General features: G+C 44.2%; 1 protein-coding gene across 1 annotated transcript; it reads right to left on the bottom strand.

Annotated features, from left to right (window-relative positions):
* On the bottom strand, nucleotides 1,500-12,316 carry S1PR3 (sphingosine-1-phosphate receptor 3). Its single transcript, XM_021381376.1, has 2 exons — nucleotides 11,106-12,316; nucleotides 1,500-5,334 (listed from the first exon to the last, which is right to left on the bottom strand). Exon 2 carries the CDS (start codon nucleotides 5,151-5,153, stop codon nucleotides 4,011-4,013), a length of 1,143 nt encoding a protein of 380 aa, XP_021237051.1. The 5' UTR covers nucleotides 5,154-5,334; nucleotides 11,106-12,316; the 3' UTR covers nucleotides 1,500-4,010.

Below are 12,953 nucleotides of genomic sequence, written 5' to 3'. Positions count from 1 at the left end.
AGCACTGCTATCAAATCTGAATGCATGTAAACTAGACTTGAGTTTCTGCTCCTATGACCAGGTTCCCTAACAGACCATCAATCAGTCAATCAATCAATCAATCAACCTATCTATCTATGTATCCACCACACTTAACTGAAAGGATTGGATATTGAATATTATTAAGATAATGAACTACACAGTAGAAACAGAGACCAAAAGTTTCAGAGGACAAGGTAATGTGTAAGGGCATTGGTCTTAGTTACTCTGACTTTACACTAGAGCAGTTCCATTCACTTTGACAGAGATGACTTTGATTTCCACTTTTCTATTTTGCCAAATAACATTTTCTTGATGCAAGTACAGGCCCATTCTCTTTGGGGCAGATGATGTGCTCACCTGAAAAGGTAGTTGTCCTGCTTGGCATGCTAAATAGGTGAGAGTAACCAGTTCCATAGTTTCTGCATGGAGAGTGACTGCAAGGACAGAGTCCATGCAAGAGCAGCTGTTTAGTGCGCTGTGGAGAGAAAAAAGCCTTCCCATTTGAAGGACACTTAGCTGGGCTGACACTCCCCAGATCCCCTTCTGCACCACCAGAATAGTTCCTTGGGAAGACCCATCCCTCAAAACCAATGGGAGAAAAGTTTAACCCAGGAATGCCCTGGGAAGTTACATTGTTCTTGGTCAGAACTGCAGCCCTGAAGTGCTCACACACTTCCTCATGGTGCCTGCAGCCTGCTTAAGGCTGAAGTAAGCCTCATGGCAAAGTGATGGCCAAGCAGAAACCCCTGATCACTGCTGCTCTTCTTGCCCCTAGTGAGTTTTTGTCATGAGAGGAGACTGTCCCCAGGACCAGTGTGGGGCTTCCAGCATAGTCAAGGGCTGATCTGTGCGGCAGAGTGTACTGGAAATGTTAGGTTAAATGGCACTAACTGGGTTGGTGCTAGCAAAGCTCAGCACAGCAGGGGTGGATTGGATGCACTCAGGATCTCAGCTCTCTGGTACCTGGCATTCTATGCCCAGGTGTTTTTTCCATTTCCTTACTAAAGCTATTGGAAAAAAAAAAATGCTTCAGGCAATGCTACACCTTATTTACAGTGGCTTAGCACATAATGTGCCTTTTCTATAGATGTTGCAGCCAGTGCAGTGGGCCCTCAAAGTGGATGAGCTCAGAGAGGAGCCCTTCTCACAGAACAGAGGCAGAGCTTGCCGCTGGCTCCAGGGCTGGCAGAGCAGCAGCCTTGGGCAGGACCCTGCTCTCACAGATAGTGCTTTCAGGCACGACATCCAGAATTTAAATGTTTTCTAGGGAAAAAACTTTTTTCTTTTTTTTTTGGTCAGTATTTTGTAAATTATATTATCAGTGTTCTGTGAGAAAGCATGAGTATTAGGAACCAGCTTCAAGTATGCTTGGGCAATGAAATATTCCCCACTTTCCACCTTCCTGCCCTCAAAAAAACCAAAAGTTATGGAAAAAAAAAAAAACAAACCTCCAAAATAAGAGAGAAAGTGGAGTGAAAGCTTTTTTTTTTTTTTAATTGACACATAATCACATGCCTTCCAGCAGTTACTTGTATTGCTTGTACCATGCATCAACTAACAACAGCTGAGGCTATCATCCAGATGTCACAACTTATATTCACAGGCACGTTCCTAGATTTTGGCTACTACAATTTTTACTTTTCACCTAAATATGGAATATCACATAACATCATAACACAATGAGAGGGTTGGTGTAGATCAGCCACAGTGTTTTCTTCATCAGCTGTCCTGTCTTTACAGCCTTTCTCCTCTACAAATAGCAAGAAGTGCTGCCACATGCCACCACTTCATAAGCTAGCACTTAGAAGCATACCAACATTTTAGCAAGCAGTTTCCAAACAGACTTCAAGGCAGATCTTCAAGACTGAAAATATACAAAATAGCACTGTAACATCTAAAAACGTGAGCCACAACAATACAGTGTTGTCAGTTTTATTTCTAAAAAACCTACAGTTACTGACCTAGCCCATACCTGCAGTTCATGCTCCCGTTCATTCTAAGCTTTGTTTAGCTGGTTCTTCCTCTCTACATGCCCTGCGTTACAACATTTTTGGTAGAAGTTATTCATACTTACTATTCTCTTTCAGTTACTTCATTCAAATGCAGTCTTTGTTGTTCTTCATTAACAGCAAGAAAACATTTACAATAAGTACACTGCTAACTTGTAAAGATAATCACAGTGCAAACCTCTACATTTTAAAGGCTTTTGCTACAGACATTACATCACTTACACACCATACATGCTTGGAAAGAGTCTTAATGCTGTTGTTAATGATTAAGATCAGACACAAGCTAAGAATGAGCTCCTACAAGTTATTAATTAAAAAAGCCTCAACCTCTTCTGATTATGCTTAAGGTGAAGTGTGGTTTGAGACATTAAACAAGAATCTTCAAAAGAGCCCAAGAAAAGTTAGATGTTTTCACTGAGAAGTAATCAGAGTCCCCTTTCCCTTTCACTCAAGGGAAAGCCTACACCAAAGCCTCTAGCTGTAAAGTACGACTGATGGAAGTACCACAGGCCACTTCCATGGGGATATAAACCCAGATGCTTATGAAGTCCTGTCTACTCTAGGTCTTAGGTACCCAATGATGCCAAACAGCATCCTATACTGAGGCTGGTGATAAACTATAAAGCTGTTTTCACAGAGGTTTCTCTGGAACAGCCCCTCAAAAGGATGATTCTGGGGCTCCTGAAAAGTTGGAAGGTCTTCCAAACTGAATGGGCTTTCATTCCAGATCCAAGGTAGGGTCTGGTATAGATGGAAAGATGCTGTTCAGCATGATTCTGTTATACTGTATCTTCCCTCCTGTATCTACAAAAGTGTTTAGAGACAATGGAAGCACAACGTCCCACTGCCAGAAAATGGGATCTCATCCTACTGGTGGGGCCTCTTCCCAAGAAGAATTTATTACATAATCCCACACTGCGGTAGTGCCCAGACGGAGAACAAGGAACTCCACAAGAACCAGGTTGTGGTTCACAGCTCTCTGAAATGATACATCTCTGCTTCAGAACTGAAGAAACTCAGCTTAGGTAGTGCATTCACAAGGTACACAGGTTTATGTAGGCTTTACATACATTTCTAAATACACTAAAAATAGTAAGTAAAAGTATATGCATTGAAGTAGTACATGCCCTTGATATATGCATAGCTGGGTCACATTTTAACTACTTTAAATAGCGAACATATGTAACCTCTCACAATAGTTATTTACTACTCTGTGGTTAAAATAAATTGTGAAATGCCACAGTGACAACTGTCATGTTGTCTTTCACTAAACATGAAAAGTTTCAGTAACAGTGGAAACAAAAATACTGCATTGATACGGTATTAAAGTTTGTCAGTTTAAAGCTACTACTTCATGTTTTTTAAAAATCCCCTTCGAAAGACATCTATTACTATAATTAGTCACCTTGTACTCTATACTACAGTATAATGTTTAAAATACAATAAACTCTAACCAGACAATGACTTTTTAATAAGGAATTGTACAAATATACAGCTATTTATACCACATACAAGTAAGGCCATTAACATAACAGTGAGATACATATACAGAACTATAATCCCCAATATATGTAATAAGATTTTCTCTGAGTCAGCAAAAATCAGACTCATTTTTTTTATTATCAGCACCATTTAGTGAATGCTGAAGTTTTACTTATTTAGTGAACATTTAATGAATGTAGCAGGTTTTACTGATGTCCTGCAGGATCAGGTGGTGTCAAACACAGCTTCACCATGCAATGTCATCATGGTCACAATGTCAATAGATGCGCATAAACTCTGCACTGGCTGTTGAGTAGCATGAAAAGTTTTTCTGAATCAGATGCCTTACTGAAAGACATGCAAAGCAAATGATTGTTGATAAAGAAGTCCTTAAATAAGGGTTTAGTGTTTCCCACTACAATTTAAGTGCACAAATACTTAAACTACACTTGTAGTTTAATTCTAAGCCACAGAAAGGTCCTTGTCTTGAGGAATACTTTACTTACAGAAGTTTCCATTGTGAAATGAAGGTTCGTGTTTCTCAATGACACATGAGGGAATGCTCATCTGTGGGAAATCATCCTTTGGCTTCTGAGTGTTGCTGCTGCTGGATTTACTTCGGCTATGATCTGGTGTGGGCTGAATAGGCAAAGATCTGGCTGCCCTGGATCTCACCAGGCAGCCACAAACAAGGCGAAAGAAAGCTCGACGCATTTCCTTACTCGCCAAAGTATAGATGATAGGATTCATTGCAGAATTTATGACAGCCAGAGCTATAAACCAGTTGGCTTTGAATAGGACAGAGCACTCCCTGACTCTGCAGGCCACATCAATAAGGAACAGAATGAACAACGGTGACCAGCAGGCAATGAAGACACTAACAACGATCACAACAGTCCTAAGGAGTGCCATGGACCGCTCTGAGTTGTTGTGGTTAGTGACATTACGGCTGCTGGACTTTACCAGGATGTAAATGCGTGCATAAAGGATAACAATGGCTACCAGAATGGCTATGAAGATACTAATGCAGAATACAACATACTTCTTGGAGTAAAGAGGCAAAATTGTTGAACAATCTGGCAAGTTGTTTATACAGTTCCAGCCAAGGATGGGCAAGGCACCCAAGGAAACTGAAATAAGCCAGCAGGTTCCAATGAGAAGGAACACTCTGTATTTTTTATTTGCATCATAAGGCCTCATCTTAATCATTGTCAAGTGTCGCTCAATAGCTATAGCTAATAAGCTGAAGGTGGAGGCTCCTAATGCAACAAACATACTGCCTTCCCTAATAAACCAGATTGTGGAGGACAAGCTCAGAGTTTTCTTCCCAGACATAAGAATGTTTACTTTGTAAACAATCCCAGCTAAAAGATCACAGAGAGCTAGATTGCCAATGAAAAAGTACATGCGGTTGTGAAATTTATTGTTTTTCCAAATGGCAATCAACACCATCAGATTTTCCAGGACTATGAAACTACATAGGAACAGAAATGTGATAGTGGAAAGGTCTATGTTATCAGTTGCCTTTTCCCTCAGAATAAGCTTTCCTGTGTAATTGTAATGCAGTGCGATCAGAGAGTCCACTTCCTCATTTCCTTGAGTACCAACAACAGCAGAAGGCATCACAGTAACTGCTGACATAGTTTATTAGCTGTTAGTGGATGTTTCTTCTTTAATGACACGAGAATGTAGTTCCAATAATTTTCCACAAGAGGGAGATCAAGCCACATTCCTCCAAGTGCTCCTCTGGGCAGGCAGTGGATATCCCCAAATCCAGCGAGTCTCTCATGTTAATTTGGGAAAGCAGGTTAGAAATCAGGTTCTGAAAATAAGAACAAATGCAACATAAGTCTCACTGTCCTCACGTATCACCCACATAGCCTCTGTGATTGCTCAAGCTGTAGCATAGGCCCTGGATCCAAGAGGGATGTTCGCTAGGATGGAGTTCTGAGGTCTAGCACTGTCGCACATTTATCAAGGTGGTGATCGGGTAGCCGTAGGTCTTGCTTGGGTGCAGCTCTGCTATGGAAATATGATACCAATGTGGAGAACTGTTTGTAAGTGTTTTCTCCTGCTGAAGTTCCATGCCAAAAAAAGATAATGTAGGAGTAGCAAGAAGGATTAGCAAAAGCTCCCAGCAGCCCCATGTGCACAGTAACTGGTGCACTCAATCTCAAAAAGATCAAAGTGTATGTGGCACTACCAAAACACCACCCCATCTTCACTGCCTGAGCAGTAGCAAGGCAAAATTACTGCTTTTCAGTTTCCCACTGAGATCTAAGGTAGCAAAGAACCTAAAAAAGCATCAGACTTTGACACCATTGTGCACATTGCCAATGCCTAAAATAGCTTCCCACAGTTAACAACACAAAACTATGCTCCTTGCAATTAAGGAGATGCTCTGAAAACCGTTCATCATAAAGCTAATCCTACTTCAAATTCAAGTTACTTGACCTTCTACTACTATCATTCTTTAAATAAACATAGCCAATTACATCTTTCTAAATATCACTTTTCTTCTATGCTGCATATGCAACATATGCCTATCCATAGAACAGAATCAGAGAATGGTTTTAGTTGGAATGGACCTTTAAAGATCATCTGATTCCAACCCTCTGGCCTTGGGCAGGACTGCTACCCACCAGACCCCATCAGGGCCCCATCACACCTGGCCTTTAACACATTCAGGGATGGCACATCCACAGCTTTTCTGGGCAGTCTGTGCCAGTGCTTCATCACCCTTTCTGCCTAATGTCTAACCTAAATCTCCCCTCTTTTAGTTTAAAGCCATTCCCCCTTGTTCTATCGCTATTAGATCATGTAAAAAGAAGGTCCCCCTCCTGCTTATAGGCTCCCTTCAAGTACTGCAAGGCCACAAGGAGATCTCCCCAAAGCCTTCTCTTCTCCAAGCTAAACAAGTCCAACTCCCTCAACCTTTCCTCACAGGAGAAGTGCTCCAGTCCTTCAATCATCCTCATGGCCCTCCTCTGGACTTGCTCCAATTGCTCCACACCTTTCCTGTACTCAGGGTACCATACCTGGATGCAGTGCTTCAGATGGGGCCTCACAGGGGCAGAGTAGAGGAGGACAATCACCTCCCTCAACCTGCTGGCCACCCCTCCTCTGATGCAGCCCAGGATACAGCACAGGCTGCAAGCACACACTGCTGGCTCATGTACAGATTTTCATCCACAAGGATCTCCAAGTCCTTCTCTGCAGGGCTGTTGTCATTGAGCTCTTCCCCCAGTCTGTACTTGTATCTGGGATTGCCCTGAGCCAAGTGTTAAACCCTGCACTTGTCCTTGTTGAACCTCAGTAGGTTCATGTGTGGCCACTTTTCAAGCCTGTCTAGGTTCCTTTGGATGGCATTCCTTCTGTCTATTGTGTCAACTGTACTGCTCAGCTTGGTGTCATCAGCAAACCTGCGGAGAGAGCACTCGATCCCACTGTCTGTGCTGAAGAGCACCAGCCCCAAGATGGACCGCTGGAGGACACCACATATTACCGGTCTCCACCTGGACACAGAGCCACTGTATGTATAAAAGACATTCATTTAACATTTTTCTTTTTTAAATACTGTAACAACTAGTTATTGTCCTTTTCAATTTACTTATGTTATTCAAACGGTAACTTACAGATTAATTGCAGCATTTTCCCACGGACTTTGATATGTTGCATTTTCACAGCAGAGTGATTCTCCTACCTCTCTTTTTTTGCACTGCCATGCATAAATATTGGAAGAGATATGCACAGCTTTGTAAAAATATCAGGTGGTGACAGAAGCACTCAGTACTCTACCAAAATGTGACAAGTGCTGCATACTTCAATGACAATCAGTGCTCATGCCTCAAATGCATGCGGTAAGGTTGAATGGATACCCAATTTTTCAATTCAGTAAGCAAGCCAGGATGGAGACAAGAAGAGAACTGGTTCCATCTGTAACAAATTTGTAAGTTTTTTTATTCAGGAAAAATTAGAAAATAAAATTTCTGCTACATGGGGGATCACTTTCTATTGCTCCCCCCATACCCCCAACGTAGCTTAATGTTAGGAATTTATAAGAGCTAGAACTCATATATATACCGTACTATTCACATAATGACCATGAGCATTTCCCAAACATGTTAAAGATCCTTTCAAAAGAAGGATATCAAGAGAAGAGTTTGAGATTTCAGCCTCTACCAGCACACCGGCAATTTTCAACCTCTGACCTATACATTGCAAGGAATCTCTTAATTATTCTGCATAATAGAGGTATGTGCTCTTATTGTCAGTACGCTTAGGCTTAACACAGAAGTGTCTGTACTTTCACTGGACAGCACACAGGTTTCTGAAGATCACAAAAGCACTTGAGTTGCTGCTATTCCAGCATACCGTTTTGGTCACTTGATAAGCGGGAGTGGCATTTTCAAGTGCCTTGTAGAAGAGGGGAGGACCAAAGCAAGTCCCAGCTGAATGAGAAATTTAAAGGATGACCCAATCTATTTTTCCCACCCTCCCTTTTCCCGTATTCTCTCCTTCAGAAAAGAATTAGCTTGACTGTGGTGACATGAGTTCATTTCATTACTACATTCAGGATATTTCAAAACGATTTTCTGTGAGAGTGATTTTCTACTATTATTTGCCCATTCTAGTCTCTATGTCCAAAATGCTTTGGTGGAGAGACCCACAGCGAGCGGTTATGCAAGAAGCGCAGTTATCTCTTGGAGCTGTAGGTCTTTTCCTCTCTGAAGACGGCAACCCCCTCATTCATTTCTCCAGATCTGAAAAGGGCCCTCAAGTTGCTGACCCTTTTTCTGAAGCATGAACAGTAAAGCTCTTCACCAGAACTTCACCTCAGCTAAGGTTCAATCTAATTCTAATTCTAATTCAGTTAAGATATGCACATTGTTACCACAGCCTACCACATTCTTTCATTGTATTGACTTTTAAAAAAATGCCACTGTTCGTATGAATTGCAAGCGCTTGTCAGTATAAACAATTATATTTGATTAGAAAAGTACTTGTTAATGACAGCTTAACTATCAATACTCATCAGACTGCTTGAGAGAATTGTACTCAGTGCTGTTACAGCACCACGTGCAACAATACATGTTTCTATAAGACTTTTCCAAGCAGAGATATCATACTCTTCTATCACAGTGCAAATACATTTCATTCTGTGAAGTACTCTCCATCAGTCGCAACTCAGCAGCAGTGAACTGTCATGACTCTACTGAAGGCAATGGTGCTACACCAGTTTCCCTGGCAGAAGGCATGGGTGAAACACTCAACCAGCAGACACTGGGTCTCTTTCATTGTTCATAATTACTTCTTCTCTTAAAATTATTACAGCAAATTTAGTTTCACAACGGTAATCTGCCTCTGACAGCCCAGCGTCCAGCCTCCACTCCAGGCAGTGGAGGCTGTAACAGTATTTGCCAGGACTCTGGGAATGAATCTCACTAGCCACTTGAAAGTTAATACAACTAATAATGAAATAAATTATTCCCTTCTGGCAGTAGCATTTAGCCATGCCACTTTTTAAACACTGTTTTCATTTGTCTCCTCCTTTATAGTCAGTAACTCAGAAATTATACAATTGGTTGTGTACTATAACAGTAAGATAGCAGCAGCCATATTGAAAATGCCTACATCACTGCTTCCTGACAGCTCTACAAACTAGTCCTCCAAATGTCTCTGTGCCAGCCAGATGCAGAGGACTAGTCACTAGCTGCGAAGTATGGACCTTACCTTTAAACACTGAGAAAACCTGAAGAATGCATTGGTGCATGTTGCACGTTCAGCACTGCTATGGTTAAGTATCTCAATACCCTGCAATGCTGCCAGAAGTCCATTTCATTCAGAGAAATGGAAACAGGAGAATCCCTATTGCTGCACCACCAGATGCCACTAGAAATATAAAGCTATCGACAGAACAAGGGCAACCTGACTGTGCCTCCTTGTGGATGTGACAGACAAATCAGCATTCACTGAACTACTCAAAGTAGCAACGCCAAGAACCACAGCCAAGTGAAGCACAATTCAGCTGCCTCCCTTCAGCTGCTGGGGGTTTCACTTGTCCTGCCTGCTCCGAGGATGGAAGGAGCAGCTGGGTGAGCAGTGTGGCTGTGAGCACCATGATTTGCCCATGCTGGCAAACCTTCTTGCCCACTGCTACGTTTTGTGGTTTCAGTAGCTGCTGCTGTGGTCTCCTGTAGAGGTCCAAGATCCCATAAGGTCACGCACCCTTCCAGGTTGCAGTAGAGCTCACCAGCACAGCTGATATTCCCAGAGTCTGATGGGGTAGGTACAGTCCCACGTGGAAAGGTCAGTGCTGTGTGGAACTCCGTAACACCCTGTTCTGCCCCATGGTACATCTCCATCACCCTCCCCAGCCACACCAGCAGCACAGGTGAGGATGCAGGGGTCTCCACAGGTAATAGGCTGGGTAAGGCTGCTGGGGACAACCTGCAATTTTCCTCTGGGAATGTGTAACTTCCAGTGCCAGGAGGCAGCAGGGAGCTGGTGATAATGAAGACGCCAATGCCCTTCCTTCAGCAAGTATTTGCAGCACACCTCTGTTCTAAGCAGGCATTATGCTAGGAGATCCACAGGGAGTGGAGGGCTTCTACCATCTCATGAGTCACTGTGCAATTTACAGCAGCAAAAATAAGAAATCTGTACTTTCAAAACATTGACCCAAATCATTTTCATGGTAGCCCCAAGTCAATCTTATAAAACACAACTGAGAACAACACTTAAGTAATTGCTTCTTACATGTGCCTTCACAAAAGCATAAAATGCAGTTCAGTTTGGGACATCCACTGCAACTCATCTGGATTCCGTATTTTTCTACCTTCCGACCATCCATGAAAATTCATGGCCAAATGGACCAAAGCCCCCCTCACCACCACCACACACATTCCTGTTCTTCCTTCTCTTCCACACATTGGCATATGCTTTAGCCACAAGTGACAGTTTTAAGAAAAGCAAAGGGAAAGACAAGAATGTATACTCAAAGCCAAACTTCTGTGTATTTTAAAGCCTTTACAGATGAAAAGTAAATGTGTGCAATTTGTCTGGCACTCCCTGGCAGTGCTAAATTTAAGAAAAGGCTTTTAAGAACAGCCATGCTCGATGTAAATAGTATCCAGACAACAAACATCAGCTACAATATCTTGGACAACTGAAATAAACTTTAAAATAATTCAGTTTTTGAAGTGAATGTTCTGGCAGCTTACGGCCTCGCAAAAGCCTTTAGTAAATGGCTTTGGAAGTCAAGACATCTTTGCATTCCGTAACTCCGAGTAGCACAAGCGCACCTCTTAATCGCAGCCCCGGCCGGTTTTGTTCCTGCATGTAAGCACGTGAAAAGAAGGCATATTCACTTCTTCCCCGCGCCTGCCCCTGCTGCTCCCGATTTATTCCCCCCACCCCCAAAATATCAGCATTCAGTTCGCAAACTAATTTCTCAGCGGCTCGAACTTCGGGGGGGGGGGGGGGGGTGGTGACAAGGCGCTCGTTGGAGCCGCCCAAGCAGAACCCCGACAGTTCCGAAACGCTCGCAGAGGGCCGGCGTCACCTAACACTGGCGCTCGGCGCCTCACTCACCTCTCCGCCACTCCGCGCCGCATCCCGGGCTCACCGCCCTCTGAAACTTTCCAGCTCCGAAAAGGAGCTCCCTGGCGGCCGGACAGGGAACCCACAGCACTCACTAACCCGCTGCCGTACCGACGCCGGGCAGAGGGCCGTCCCACGGGGAACAGAGTACCGGCGCGTGCTGACCGCCTCCCTCCCCCGAACCTCAGAAGCAGAGATTCCCGAGCTCGCGGGCTGCACTGGGCCGGGCCAGGCCAGCTCGGGCGGGGCTGAGATGGCCGCAGCCCTGCCCCGTCGCCGCGGCCGTCCGGCCCACTTCTCAACCCCTCCTCCCGCCTCCGTCCTGCAGGGCTCCAGCTCCCCTCGGTTCCCAGTCGTGGTGCTCTTTCGCGCCGCATGGTTGTGCCTGTGTCGCTGTTTGTATTTTGCGGAGACGGCCCGGCCAGGCGTGGAGCAACAACGGTGAACACCGAGAGAGAAGTGCGAGGCGACAGAGTGTCCATGGTGGGGTATTTTTGGAGGCCATAGAAATGCTGTTGGAGGGAAGAGGGGGAGGAAATTCTAGGTAGTGCTTACTCATCTGGAATTATTAGCATGCTCGAGTGAGGCTCACCTTTCCTGCGGCTGCCCTTGAGTTTATTGTGCCTAATAATCAGTGATTGGCAAAGAGGGGTGACACTGGGTGAAAGGCGCATTTAGAAATTTCAAGCAAAAATTGTGGAGGTTTTGCACTGAACTGCCAATTACAGCGAGCCCTTAGCAAGGTACATCTTGACAGAGGTATTGACTGAATAAAAGTGTCTCAAGGATAGCGATAGGCACACAGATTGCTCCAGTGCTGGGAGTTATACTTCTCCAAAGAAGCTGAAATCCGTGTCCTAAAGCGTCTAATTTACTCCAACTTGTAAAGTACCTGTGGGTACTGCAAGGCATCCTGTCAGAAAGCGAAAACTTTCTGTCAGGAGTGCATACAGGGAGCAGGAGCAGCGCAGTAGCACTGCTGAGGGCAGGCAGGCCGCAGACCTGCCCAGTGCCTCACAGCAGTGATGTCCTCAGCATCATCGCACTGGGACTCAGGCTTGGCTGTCAAGCTGCCTGCACCACTGCTTTGGTTAAAGTCCTGGAAGAAAGCAGAACTGGGGCCTTAAAAGCCAAAAGTTTACACAAAGCTGATGTAACAAAACACATGGTGGTTTTCTGTCACTTTTTTTATCTTTTTTATCCATGGGAGATGACTAATAAAACACTTCTGGGTAGGACTTTGGGAAGTAAGGACTACAGATGGCCCAAGACTGGTAAAATCACTCTGAAGCCTCTGGGTCCAGTCTGTGTGGCCTTACCTAGCTATGGGCAGCACTGTGCTGCAGTGAGAGTGATGCTGGCCTGACTTCTTCCCATCCTGCATGCTGTTTTAGGGCTGCTCAGTTCTGTGGAAAGAAAGTTCCCTCCACACCATGTAGAGGCACACACCACTTTTTACAGCAAAGGGAACTCCAGGCCTGTGGGCTGGGGCTTTCTTGTACCATGGGAAAGCCTTGTCCAGCAGTTTCCCTCCAAATAGCCCCAGGATGCTCTGCAGTCCCCATGGCAGCCATTTTCCACATGCTGCAAAGCCCAGTTCTGGCAGAGACGTTTTGGTAAGCACCTCTTTGCCTTGCTCTCAGATCTGCTATTATTCCTTGCCCTTTTCTCTGTATCCTTGTTTTTCCTTTAGTATCTTTCTGATACTTTGAAAGAGGAGCTAGAAGGAACAGCCTTGCTGACGGGAGTCTGCAATCTACCACCAGAAATATTCTTTTGGCAACAGTGCCAGGAGTTGCCAAGCTGTGCCCTGCTATCTGCAATGGATTTGGTGTGGTT

Source organism: Numida meleagris, chromosome Z, assembly GCF_002078875.1.
Source record: "Numida meleagris isolate 19003 breed g44 Domestic line chromosome Z, NumMel1.0, whole genome shotgun sequence".
NCBI classification, from domain to species: Eukaryota; Metazoa; Chordata; class Aves; order Galliformes; family Numididae; genus Numida; species Numida meleagris.
Note: the sequence above shows the minus strand (reverse complement) of the source record. Positions and strands in the feature narration are given on the sequence as shown.

What these genes read in the sequence shown, in the direction of transcription:
- S1PR3 (XM_021381376.1), bottom strand. Translation starts at nt 5,153, where the DNA reads ATGTCAGCAGTTACTGTGATGCCTTCTGCTGTTGTTGGTACTCAAGGA.